The 12,753-nt window shown below is 38.7% G+C and overlaps 1 protein-coding gene across 6 annotated transcripts in view; it reads left to right on the top strand.

Moving 5' to 3' along the window:
- LOC140198840 (adapter SH3BGRL-like) overlaps window positions 1–12,753 on the top strand; it is a 43,816-nt gene that overhangs the window by 21,103 nt on the left and 9,960 nt on the right. For 4 of the 6 annotated variants that reach the window (XM_072259964.1, XM_072259965.1, XM_072259962.1 and 1 more), the window contains exons 2-5: window positions 1,571–1,756; window positions 2,433–2,513; window positions 7,819–7,878; window positions 10,983–11,066. In XM_072259964.1, coding sequence (XP_072116065.1) covers window positions 1,571–1,756; window positions 2,433–2,513; window positions 7,819–7,878; window positions 10,983–11,066 — 411 coding nt within the window. The remainder of the gene's footprint in view (window positions 1–1,570; window positions 1,757–2,432; window positions 2,514–7,818; window positions 7,879–10,982; window positions 11,067–12,753) is intronic. The other 2 variants (XM_072259967.1, XM_072259966.1) reach the window with 1 other exon arrangement.

Genomic DNA, 12,753 nt, shown 5'->3' with positions numbered 1-12,753 from the left:
CAGTTGAGATTATTGGTTTATGGTCTTTACTTGGCTTTTGGCACCAAAGCAGGTAACTGAGTCTCAGTAATTCATGCAAATATTGGTAAATGCAACAAGAAGCACCTGTTGTGTTATTTCACTTAAAACATTGCTACGGGACTAGAAATTAGCTTCTGATCTGTGGATTTAAATATAATCAAGGCAAGCCAATATAAGAGATTTAATTTTGTTTCCAAGCAATCAAAAGCCTGTTCATCGATTCCTTAACAATTGAAATAGCTGACGGTAATTTCCATGAAAGAAATTATGCTGTAGAGTTTCCAAATCAATTTTAAAAATCCTGTTCACATCCAATCAGAACAAATAAGTGGGCTTGTGTACATGTGGACACAATTTAGCCTCCAAAGTACCACAAACCCTCTCAGATAATGACTGTGTAAGTAACACACTATTTCCACACGTAGAGGAAATTAGTCTTGGTAATGGTTTTGTTTAATAGCTTTTTTATCATTGATTATTAGCTTTTAACAAGCAGGAAGTAATAATTCCTATTCCAATATATTTTCTCACAGCAAGCACTCAGTAAGAAGCAATGGGTGTCTGTTATTTCATTTAACACACATAAAAGTTGCTGGTGAATGCAGCAGGCCAGGCAGCATCTCTAGGAAGCGGTGCAGTCGACGTTTCAGGCCGAGACCCTTTGTCAGGCCTGGCCTGCTGCGTTCACCAGCAATTTTTATGTGTGTTGCTTGAATTTCCAGCATCTGCAGAATTCCTGCTGTTATTTCATTTAATTGGGTTTTTATTTGAAATCTGATTTTGAGACTTTGGAGCATCATGTAAATTTATATTTCTCTTCAGAACTTTTGAAATTCTTATTACTGTCTGTTCTGAATTCAATATTTAATTATGTTTGTCTTTTCTAAGTTTTACTATTTGTCCTTTATTGAGTGTCATGCAATTTGATTACACTTCCTGATCCTTGCCAAGATAATTGATCATTTCAAAACCTAAATCTCAGCATCTGATCAAGGTTATATTCTCTGCAGTCCTTTAACTCCATCTGGCACCACCCAGTCTCTGTTGCTGTTTGCACTCTTCCCCCACACCCTCCATCTGCCTGTCTCTCCCTGCCTAGATCCACATCGTGCTTGCCAGCTCTTGTTTCACACCTTCCCTTGCCCTCTCCTCTTGATACTGGCATTTTTCTCCTATCTTTCTGTCTAGATGAAGGCTGTTGGCCTGAAATGACAACTGAACATTTCCCTCCACAGATACTGCCTGACCCGCTGAGTTCCTCCAACTTTTGGTTTCTCCAAATGACAGAGGCATTTTATTCCAGACTAGATTTATGCTGTGGGACTTTCACAGGTGACTTTTCTGTGATGCGTAGTTTTGGTGAACATAACTTCGAAGAAACATTGTGGGATTGCAACAGATTGTAAAATTGGGCATTAAGATTTGAAACAGAAGACGAGCATAAGGAGGTGATTCAGTTGATTGATCCTTAATGGACCTGCTCCACCATTCAGCAAGATCATGGCTAGTCATTTAACCCTGTACCATGTTCCCATCTCCTCATTCACAGATCAAGAAGAAACAACAGGATGTTCTCGGCTTCTTAGAAGCCAATAAAATAGACTTCAAAGAAATGGATATAGCAGCAAATGAGGACAACCGAAAGTGGATGCGGGAAAATGTTCCCGGGGAAAAGCGCCCTCAGAACGGTATTCCTCTTCCGCCACAGATATTTAATGATGAGCTGTATTGTGGGGTAAGATTTTTAAAAAATATTTCCACCCCCCTCTACTTATAAGTTGATGTATGTGAATCATTCACAGGTTGCATTGTGACTTGAGCATCTGGGAGGAGAATAAAATGAGTTTCCTGTAAGCAGGTAGTTGGTCAGAGTAGAATTGGTGGGCCAAAAGGTTATGGAGTCATCATCATATAACAGTACAGCAAAGAACAGGTCCTTTGGTCCATTTAGTTTGTGCCGAACCATTTAAGCTGTCTACTCCCATTGACCTGTACCCAGACCATAGCCCTCCATACCCCTACCATCCATGTACCTATACAAATTTCTTTTAAAATTTGAAATCAAGCTTGCACGGGCCACTTGTGTCTGTGTGGAATAAGTCTTGAGTAATTGAACTCTGCTTCTTTTGCCAGCTATAGCATTAAAATTTAAGTAATCACATCAAGGCATTTTACAAATGTGATTCATCCATAAAACAGTTTCATTTTGGCCCTTTTGCAAATGATATTAACCTAAAGCAGAAAAGTAAACAAATTTTCTTAAATCTTTTATACCTATGCAATTTTAACAACTTCAGTACCGTGTAAATGTAATCTCACTGTAACGGTGTCTATATTGCTGTTTGCAGTGTTAATTGAAAGCTAGCTTATTGTACACTAATTTGATTATGTTATTGTTCTTGCCGTTGTAGGATTTCGATGCTTTTTTCAATGCCAAAGAGGATAATGGAGTTTACGCATTTCTTGGCCTGACACCACCACCTGGTTCAAAGGTATATCCCTGTGTTTTCATCTATTTGTATTTTAAGTGAATATGGGGGGGGGGGGGGGGGGAGATCATTTGCCGTTGAGAAAGCCTTTCAAGAGACAAATTACCTGTTTTTAAAAAAATCACAATGATTTTAAAACACTCTGGTTTTGGGGAAATAATGGTTTAGAGTACACGTGCTTATAACTAAATGGATTGAAATGAAATTTGAATTTCTACCAGTTCAAAGGATTGGATTGGATGGTAAATCTGTTCTGAGCATTCTGATAACTCCTTGATGTGAAAGTTTGGAAAATGTATTTAAAGGGTGAAAAAAGTAAGGTTAACATCTTCTGTTGGCTTGAGTTGTTCTGAATATTTTTACATGCAATCAAACTTTTGAACTACAGTAACTGGATGCTATCCTGCTTTCTGTGTTCGATATAGAAAAAGATTGGCAAAGTTATTGATGGTCCTGTTCATTTTGGGCCATTACAGTGATTTGTGCATTTTGCATGATTCCTCCTATAGTCTTGCATTGGAGATTCTAACTATTGTCAGGGAGAAATTTCAAATTAATAACATATTTGTGAGTCTCTTGATATGATGTTCTCAAGAAATTGTTTCCTCCTTGTGATGGTGTCTAGTCAGTTGCTGTGTTGTATCTTTGTAGGCTACAAATAGTACAGTCAAGGTACTGTTGCAGTGGGAGGTGGATGCTGAATCTAATAATAGGGACGCGGTTCAAAGTAAGCTTCTGTATGGACTGGGTTGTCCACATTTCCTAAGCATAGAGATGCTTCCTCCACTCATGAATACTTCACGTTTCTAACTTGAGCCTTTTAGGTTTTACAGGTATGAGGTCAATCCACTTAGTATGCTAAGGTAAAACTCCAGTGATTCAACACATTCTGGGCTTTAAGAAACTGGACTTGCAAGTGTTCCAGGCTGTTGGATGCCATTTCTGTTAATACCCCAGCAACTGGGTTCACTTTTTATTTGGATGATAGATGACACACAATATTGTTATAAATTTTAAGTCAAAGGGAGAATGGGAGCAAGGGGCTGCTAAGGTGTTGAGGAGCACAGCAAATATCACAGTCTTCTCCAATATTCTGGCTAAAATGTATCCTTATCAACTTCGTTGTAGCACGTTATCTGTTTAAAGTTGTACTACTGTTTGCAGCAGCTCTCTGTAAATTTGCTATGTTTTATATTTTTTAACATCAAAACATTAAACTAATTCGAAGGAAAACAGGGGAGTTCAAAATGTGAGTCCATCTATGGGTTTACTTCAAGTGAAGCGCGCACATATCTTGTGACAGTGTGATGTATGCAATTCGCGTATTATACATATAACCTGTATAGGAATGCTTAATCAAGCAATATAAATGTTACTGAAATAATAAATACATAACAAGCTATGGTTCTTGCATCGAAGACGTGATGGTCATTCAAAAAAACTGTTCTGTGAATGTACGGTGCAGAAAAGGATGGAAATGGTGCAATATAGTTTTCCAGGTTTTCAGCTGGAAATGGGATTTGCTCTGTTTTATGTTAAACAGGAGGAATTTCAGATAAGTTTATGACATAATCATGGCAGCAGATTGTATGCACGCTAACAATGAAAAGGATGAGATGGTTGTAAAGTAGAAGGGATTTTCCCCAGAATGAGTATGAAAGTGAACTTGTCAAGGGTTAGTGTCAGTAGGAAAGGGGAAGGAATTCTAGTTGGATCTTTCAGAGCATCTGAAATTGACTATACAAAATGACGATGTGAATGTCAGGATTTGGGATAGGCAGTTGGAACCTCGGGGTCAGCAGTATTTGACCTTAGTTGTGGTGACAATTGTCTCAAGAAATTTCGTGCCAGAGTTGGGTTTATCAAACCTGCAGTACATGAAAAGAAAGAATTTGAAATAGAGTGTTAGGATTTTTTTGCCCATTAAGACAGGCCATAAAATTAGAAATATAATTTGTTGTAAAGTTATAAACCGATTTTAGTAGTGATGACAAATTGTTGGTTAATGAGCAATAACCATTTAAAAGTTTGCACTCACTGGATTAAGCTTGGTCGTCTGTTCATTCAGAATAATGACTCAGATTTAAAGCAAAAAGTTTAAAGTTTTGGTGGTCAAGGCAAAAGCATTAATCCTATTGTGTGATCTAGAATGCTGTCCTATTGATTTTTTTTTGAGTTCAAATTCTTGCTCAAACCTTTTTTGGATTTTGCCTCAAATGAGGTAGTAATGATTTAAGATTGACTTACACTCTATAAAATTCAGAATGAGGTGTGATCTTTATTGAGTTATGCGAAATTTGATGGATTAGGTCGTAACAGGCTATTTTCTCCGAGAGCCTAGATAGAGAGGGTGTACTCTGGGGTGAAGGATTAGTCATTTGCAACCAAAGTGGTTGGAATTTTCTATATCTGTGATGGACAATGGCTATTTTGTGTGGAAGTTTGAGGCTGAAATTGGACACGGAGAAGGTCAGTGTTAATAGGCAAGGAAATAACAGGAATTAAAGTTGGTCCAGTCCTTCAGCTTTAGTTTTTAATGTATACATTAACAAGAACCAACACAATAGGACAGCATTCTAGATCATTACAAGCTACAATTCTACACCCATCCTACAATCTCTGACCCACTACCATCAACGAGAAGGTACATGAGCATTGGGACCAGGATTGCCAGACTGGGTAACAGCTTCTTCCCTCAGGCTGGGAGACGAATGAATACCCTGCCACCAGTGAGGTCTCGCCACTAGGACTGTGAGCTGCTTACTGTACTGTTTACATGTGCTGTGCACCACATGCATTTTGAAATTTTATTCACTTATTTGTGGTAGTACTTTGGTTTGTGTGCTGTGTGCGTGTTTTGTGGGTGCACTGTGGTCTGGAGCAATTTTTTTTTGGTTGTATGTACAGTCAGATGAGATAAAACTTGAACTTGAGAGTGTAATTGCTTTAGAATATCATGTTTTTAAGAGAAATTAGTGAATTAATTAGGGTAGCTGAAAATGGGCTTTTCATAAAATTTTTATTTGCAGTTTATTTTTTCACATGAACCACAATACAGTGAAAAGGCTTTTTACTTGACCCAGACAAATCATTCCAAACAAATACATTGAGGTAGTACAAAAGAAAAGTATTGACAATACAGAATATGATTTGATTTTTAAATAGCTGAATCAATTGGAGGAAAATATGGAAGTGATAACTGTGGATTCTCAGTAATTACTGACTATTTTTGAGCGTGCTTGTTGGTATCACTGCACCCATAAGAATCTGTTGAATTTTCCAGGTACTTTTTTTTTCATTATGTTAATTAATTTCATCTGACTGATGTGTCCATGTTGTTGAGAAGAATCCAGTCGAGTGTAACATTTCATAAACTAGCTATAAAGTTTCTAGAAACCTGATTGCATTTGAAATTCTATAATCTCTTGCACTGCATAAGGTTATACAGCTTCAAATGCAATTATTTCCACAAACTGGTTTAGATGATCCCTGTGTAAAGACCTTGTGCAAGCTCCAGACTGATGTGTTTAAACTTATTGTTGAGAGTAATGAACACCATTAGTGTTTTTTTTTATCCCCTGCAGCTGGAGAATTAATTTTCCATGCCATGATAAATGAAAGTTGACCCATGGGATGGGATAGAACAGATGAGCAGGTGAAAAGAGAAAGGGCAAACATCTGTTGTTTGGCTACTAATCTGGAATAGACTGACAAGAGTGACAGGCAGTACTGAAATTAAATGGCTAACTTTTTATAGTTGTAGGAATTATAACTCTAATATAGCTTTTTTGTTTTATTAAAGCATGTGGCTTTCTTTTGGAATTTTAGTTTTGAAAGTATTTTTCCTTCCACATTCTCCACCCCACTCCTATGTAGTGCTTTTACGTGGGATGTGAGCAATGGATTAAACAGCCTATTACATTTGGTCCAATATCATTGTGAATTATCACCTCCTCAGAAGCAGCACATTTGGATGGAGCTTTCTCCAGCCCAAACCCCACCTCAGAAGGGAATGCTTTCCTGCACTGCACTTTTTTCCCCCCACTTTTTAACATTTGTAAGGTCTGTGAGTGAGGTGGTCAGCTAAGTCATATTCACAGTGGACCCACAGCCACTAGGTGCTGAGTTAAGGGTTCCTCAGCATTGTTCACCTGTCAGTCGCAGGAATTAATCATTTTGCAATTTTTTTTATTCTGATCTGCATTTGAGCCAAAACCCAGGGTTCAAATTTTTGCTTTATCTCTACCTTGCACAATTTTCTCCTTGTTTATTCTTTAGTCAATTTTTAAGGATATAAAATTTAATGGAAGAACATCTGTAATTAACTCAAGAAGTACCAATGTTACTACAGTACAATAAAACTGTATTAGTTCCTGATATTTATCGACAGGAATTCATCCAGTGTACGCAGTAGTGTTCTTTTGATTTTGCTGTAAATAAAATCAGTGCAGACACCTAGTGTAGATAATGAACTGCCTTTATACAATGCTATTGGCGATTGCATCCACCAAGTCTTTTTCATTGTAACATTCAAAGGGATTGTTGATACCTTTAAAAGTTTTAGTAGTTCTTAACCTGAAGTGGTGAAATCGTTCCATTTTCACTTTTGGCAGTTTCTGCCATCTCCAGGCCTGAATGCTTAAAACTGCAGTGGGCAAAACAGTTCTGAATTATCTTTCTGCTTATTTCTCGTTAACAATCAGTGACAAAAATCACTGCTTTTTAAACGCAGCTGATACGATTCAAAAACTTCGTTCTAAGCACAGTATAGTACCTAACAGCCACGCAATTTCACGTTGCCTGACACTAGTTAGAACCTGTTTGGCAACCGTCTCCTGACCAAATTAAGTGGTGTAGTGTCCCAAATAGGAGTCCCGGCTGTTTTCTTGAATGGCTTTTGTTCTTTTTGTTCTTTAAGAGTTGCCCCAAATAAGCGTCTGCCCCAATTAACTGATAGACCAATTAAGCAGTGTCCACTTTATTTTGAACAAAGCTGCAGTTTAACGATGAGATTGGGATATCTGGTCCTGTTATAGATTGCATGAGTATTTCTTATGTAGACTTTAATGTTTCTTTTAATATATAAGGACTCTTATTGAAAGCTTGAGTAGCAACTTAAAATTTGGTTTTCTGAAATTTGCTTATACTAAAAGGCTAAAGCTTTCAATGACTGAGGAACAACACGCGCAATAACTTAAAGTTTCAGTTTTAATAATTCATGGGTTTGAAAGTACACATTTGTCTTATTCTTCTGATTAGTAATTTGTTTAACCCTGGATTTCTTGTGCTTGCTTTTTCTCTGGTCCAGGAAGCACATCAGGCTGCAATCATCCAGAACGGTGAAGTTCCAGAAAATAAAACAATCCTTGTAATTAAACTTCGAATTTCTTTAAATTTGTAATTGGTCTTGCGTTTGAATTAATGCTTATCCAGCTGTTGATGTACTGTGACTGCTTTGATGCATGCACTACGCATCACTGTTTAGGGTTCTATTTCAGAGCAGCACTCTGCTTGGTTGGCAAATAATTATTGCATGGGTCATAACTTTGACATTAACCCACCAAAAATAAATGCTTTGATATGCACTTGTGGTGTTAGAACTGTGCATTCATACATCTGGCGCCGTTTTGCAGACCTACAGTTTCCGGATTTTGCAAACAGAGTATTCTCACCATGGTCATTCTTGAAGCTGTAGTATTAATTGCAATGGTGTTGTAATCCATTGTACAATTTCTTTCACAAAAGAGCACAAGCTACCAGATTTTTTTTTTGAATCTCAGTTTTGCTTTGAATGTGGTTTTTTCAAGTTAGAATTGTGGTAGGATTAAATGCAGAGATTTATTTGGATGTTTCATCTGATGGTTTCCCAACTCTCCATTTATTTTCCCTTCCAACTTCAGTTATTGGTGATGTAAGTCACATGCTTTGTGGTTTTAAGTTAACTGGTGAATTGAACAGAATCATAGAAGCTTCTGGGGATTGGCTAGTGATGTGCTTGGGAAGAAGAATGGGAAACTATAACTGACATGGTTGGCAAACTAAATGGGGTGAAGAACTAGGAGTTTGAAAATGCCAATCTTTGCAGGGGACTGCACACGATGTGTCAACCTTGCACTTCAGTGTAAGTGTGGTCAAATACGGATCGCTCAGATTTATTGGAAAATGTACTTTCATTTTCCTTTTTCTAATGCTGGCTTCCCCATGGAGCCAGTGGCTTGCCTTAATCCTGAGACCCTCAGCATTAGCACTGAGAAAATGGTTCTTGGATCCTGCAACAATTTAGAACTGGAGTAGGGTTGGTAGCCTGATCAATAGAGGTCTGAGGCAAGAAATGAAAGGAAAGGGGAAGTTTTTTTTTGTATTAAGTGATTTCAATTATTATTTGATTGAAGTATAAACAACATAAAGCTTTAAAAATGAAATTATTTAACTGAGTGAGCTACGCCAACTATCATAGCCCCTCAGACTTGTTTCAAATCGAGGTGGTTTCTGGAGTATGCTGTTAGATGCACTTCTAATCTGGCCTCACAACTGGAATCTGGGGTGTTTTAAATTAGCAAATTGTCCCTTCATCTCACAGTAAGTGTGAGTGTGGGATTGCACTGGGTGATAATTGCAGATGAGTCCATACTAGGAAGTTGTGACCCATTAGTTTGTTTGTTATGTACTGTGTCATGTGACGTGGGTGATCATGGTCTTTCCATGACTGTTTTTATGGCTGCCATTATCAATACTCTTCAGATATAGTCTCTCTGGCATCAGTGGTCACATAACCAGGACTTGTGATATGCACCAGATGCTCATACAGCCTTCCACCACCTGTTCCCATGGCTTCATGTGACCCTGATCTGGGGGAAGCGGAGCTTGTTGCTAAGCAGGTGCTACACCTTGCCCAAGGGTGACCTACAGTCTAGTGGAAGGAAGGCGAGCTTTGCAGCTCCTTTAGTGGAGATCCATCTCCACCCCTGGCCCATTAGTACGATTGCTGAAAATACATATCAAATCTTTGTCCAGGCCAGGGCTGCTGTAAATTGTAATATAAAGGAGATAATACAAAACATTTAAAGTAACTGGGTTTCAACCAGTTGTGTGCCATTCTGGAAGTTTTGTTGTGCAGGAAATGTGTTATCGGTGTAATAGGAAGGGTTAGGAATTTCATTAATGTGAAGAGAATGCAGCAAACACGAGGAAATCTGCAGATGCTGGAATTTCAAGCAACACGTGAAAATTGCTGGTGAATGCAGCAGGCCAGGCAGCATCTCTAGGAAGAGGTACAGTCGACGTTTCGGGCCGAGACCCTTCGTCAGGACTAACTGAAAGAAGAGCTAGTAAGAGATTTGAGAGGGGAGGGGGAGATCTGAAATGATAGGAGAAGACAGGAGAGGGAGAGTTGGAGCCAAGTGCTGGACAGTTGATTGGCAAAAGGGATATGAGAGGATCACGGGACGGGAGGCCTAGGGAGAATGCAGCAGTTGGCTTCCTTGGAGAAGCTAAGTTCTTCTCCTTTCCCCCCCGCCAGACATTTTGAATTGTTCAATTTGAGACCTGAAGACCTGCATTTATCTTGAATATTCATGACTTTGGGTATGATTAGCTGGCAAGCTCATTAACATGATGATGTGCTAAATTACCTCCATTGTTGATACTTTTTTGACTCTAAACAAAGTACCCACAGGCTAAGTAGCATAAGCAATGGGAGGAGATGGAGCATTGTGAGCCGAAATCTTTTTTGTTTTATCCTGGAGATTTGACAGAGGTAACTTAATATTATGAAAGAATGGGTAGCACTGAAATAGATAATATACAATGCGAATGACTATTAAGAAAAACTAGGGCAGAGCGCATGAAAATGAAATCAGGCTGTGAAACTCTGAACCAAAGCTGTGACTGGAGCTCGCACCAGAAACCTTGGGTGCTAATGGAACAAAAGTTTAAAGATTCATTTTAATATCAGAGAATGTATACGGTATACAACCTGAAATTCTTACTCCTCCTAGACCTCCACGAAACAAGAACCCCATAGAATGAATGATAGAAATATCGTAGACACCCCTGCCCCCTCCCTTTGCACTATTCTATAGGGTTGCATTTATTGCTCAGAGGAGAAATACCAATGGCACTTTGGGCCAAATAATCTGTTTGTGTTGGAAAGGCTTCTAAATCTTTGGATCTTATTTTTATTAAATAGCTGACTGGATACTAGAGAAGGATCTGTGTCTTCAAATCTCAAAGGAAATGAATTTTAAATAAATCATGCTACAAGAAAGGTAGATTTGTCAGTGGAACCTGGTTAAAATCTAATTCTAATTTCAGGCATTTTTTTTAAAAAGAGAGTGAGGACAAATTGCAATGTATAATTAATTTTGGTTTGATTAACAAATAGTCTTTCAATAACATTATTGTTTACAACATATTTGCATGGCACACCTCTTTCCTCACTTCCATTTCTCTTTTTGGTGTGCCAATGAGCAGCCCTTGTATAGAACCACCGAAGATCAGCTCGGAGAAAATAATGAAATGTTGCATAATCACTTTGAGCGGTCAACAGATATAAATGTAATTATGTATTTGCTTATATTGCTCTGCGTGTGTATATGTTGCATGTGTTTTGTGTGTAAAACTTTCATTTTCTACCAGATGGAAATTATAAGATTGTGAGTTAAATCCTTAATATGAATAACTGTCTAGCAGACGAGCAATATTTTTAACACAATTAATCTGAAGAAAAAAAGCTTGGAGTAATAATGAATAAGTTTGTCATACAATTCTATATTTATAAATGCCGTATAAACCTTGACCCGCGAATATTAATGTAGGGGAAGCATATTATATGGTGTTTCAAATTTTGTAGAATACTTTGACTTTTAAAATCAGCACCATTAGATAATTTTTGGGCCGAACTTTATTTTCAGCTCTTTGAAGTGAGTTGCAAAGGCTTGTAGCTTCAGCTGCTACATTATAAATTTTCTACGCAAACAGGAGGAAATCTGCAGATGCTGGAATTTGAAGCAACACACATAAAAGTTGCTGGTGAACGCAGCAGGCCAGGCAGCATCTCTAGGAAGAGGTGCAGTCGACGTTTCGGGCTGAGACCCTTAGTCACGACTAACTGAAAGAAGAGCTAGTAAGAGATTTGAAGGGGGGAGGGGGCGATCCGAAATGATAGGAGAAGGCAGGAGGGGGAGGGATGGAGCCAAGAGCTGGACAGTTGATTGGTAAAAGAGATATGAGAGGATCATGGGACAGGAGGCCTAGGGAGAATGAAAGGGGGGGCCCATTGGATGGGCAAGGGGTATAGTGAGAGGGACAGAGGGAGAAAAAGGAGAGAGAAAAAGAATGTGTGTGTATATAAGTAACGGATGGGTACGAGGGGGAGGTGGGGCATTAGTGGAAGTTTGAGAAGTCAATGTTCATGCCATCAGGTTGGAGGCTACCCAGACGGAATATAAGGTGTTGTTCCTGTATTCCGTCTGGGTAGCCTCTAACCTGATGGCATGAACATTGACTTCTCAAACTTCCGCTAATGCCCCACCTCCCCCTCGTACCTTATCCGTTACTTATATACACACACATTCTTTTTCTCTCTCTCCTTTTTCTCCCTCTGTCCCTCTCACTATACCCCTTGCCCATCCAATGGGCCCCCCCCTTTCTTTCTCCCTAGGCCTCCTGTCCCATGATCCTCTCATATCCCTTTTGCCAAACACCTGTCCAGCTCTTGGCTCCATCCCTCCCCCTCCTGTCTTCTCCTATCATTTCGGATCGCCCCCCTCCCCCCTTCAAATCTCTTACTAGCTCTTCTTTCAGTTAGTCGTGACTAAGGGTCTCAGCCCGAAACGTCGACTGTACCTCTTCCTAGGGATGCTGCCTGGCCTGCTGTGTTCACCAGCAACTTTTATGTGTGTTGCTTATAAATTTTTTGCCTTGATTTATGTATGTTTCATAATCTGACAATGGCATTGCATCAGTTAGGATTTTAAATTAAAACTCACGACTGAACTGATAACATCTTTAAATCTGATTGATTACTACAAAATATAAACTCAGGGAGTATTTAATCTTTTATAAAAGTGGAACATGTCTCCTAAGGGAGACCAAACAATTATACTAGAGAACTCGATACTTCCACTTCATATCCCTGAAAATTTCAAGCAATGTGATAGTTTATCGAAAGAAGCAGTAAAATTTATAGCAGACAAAAGGCTCAGGTTTTTCCTCCTTCCTTAATTAAAGGGAAGAAACAAGT

Source organism: Mobula birostris, chromosome 6 (assembly GCF_030028105.1).
Source record: "Mobula birostris isolate sMobBir1 chromosome 6, sMobBir1.hap1, whole genome shotgun sequence".
Taxonomy (NCBI): Eukaryota; Metazoa; Chordata; class Chondrichthyes; order Myliobatiformes; family Myliobatidae; genus Mobula; species Mobula birostris.
This window is presented reverse-complemented; position numbering and strand designations above follow the sequence as displayed.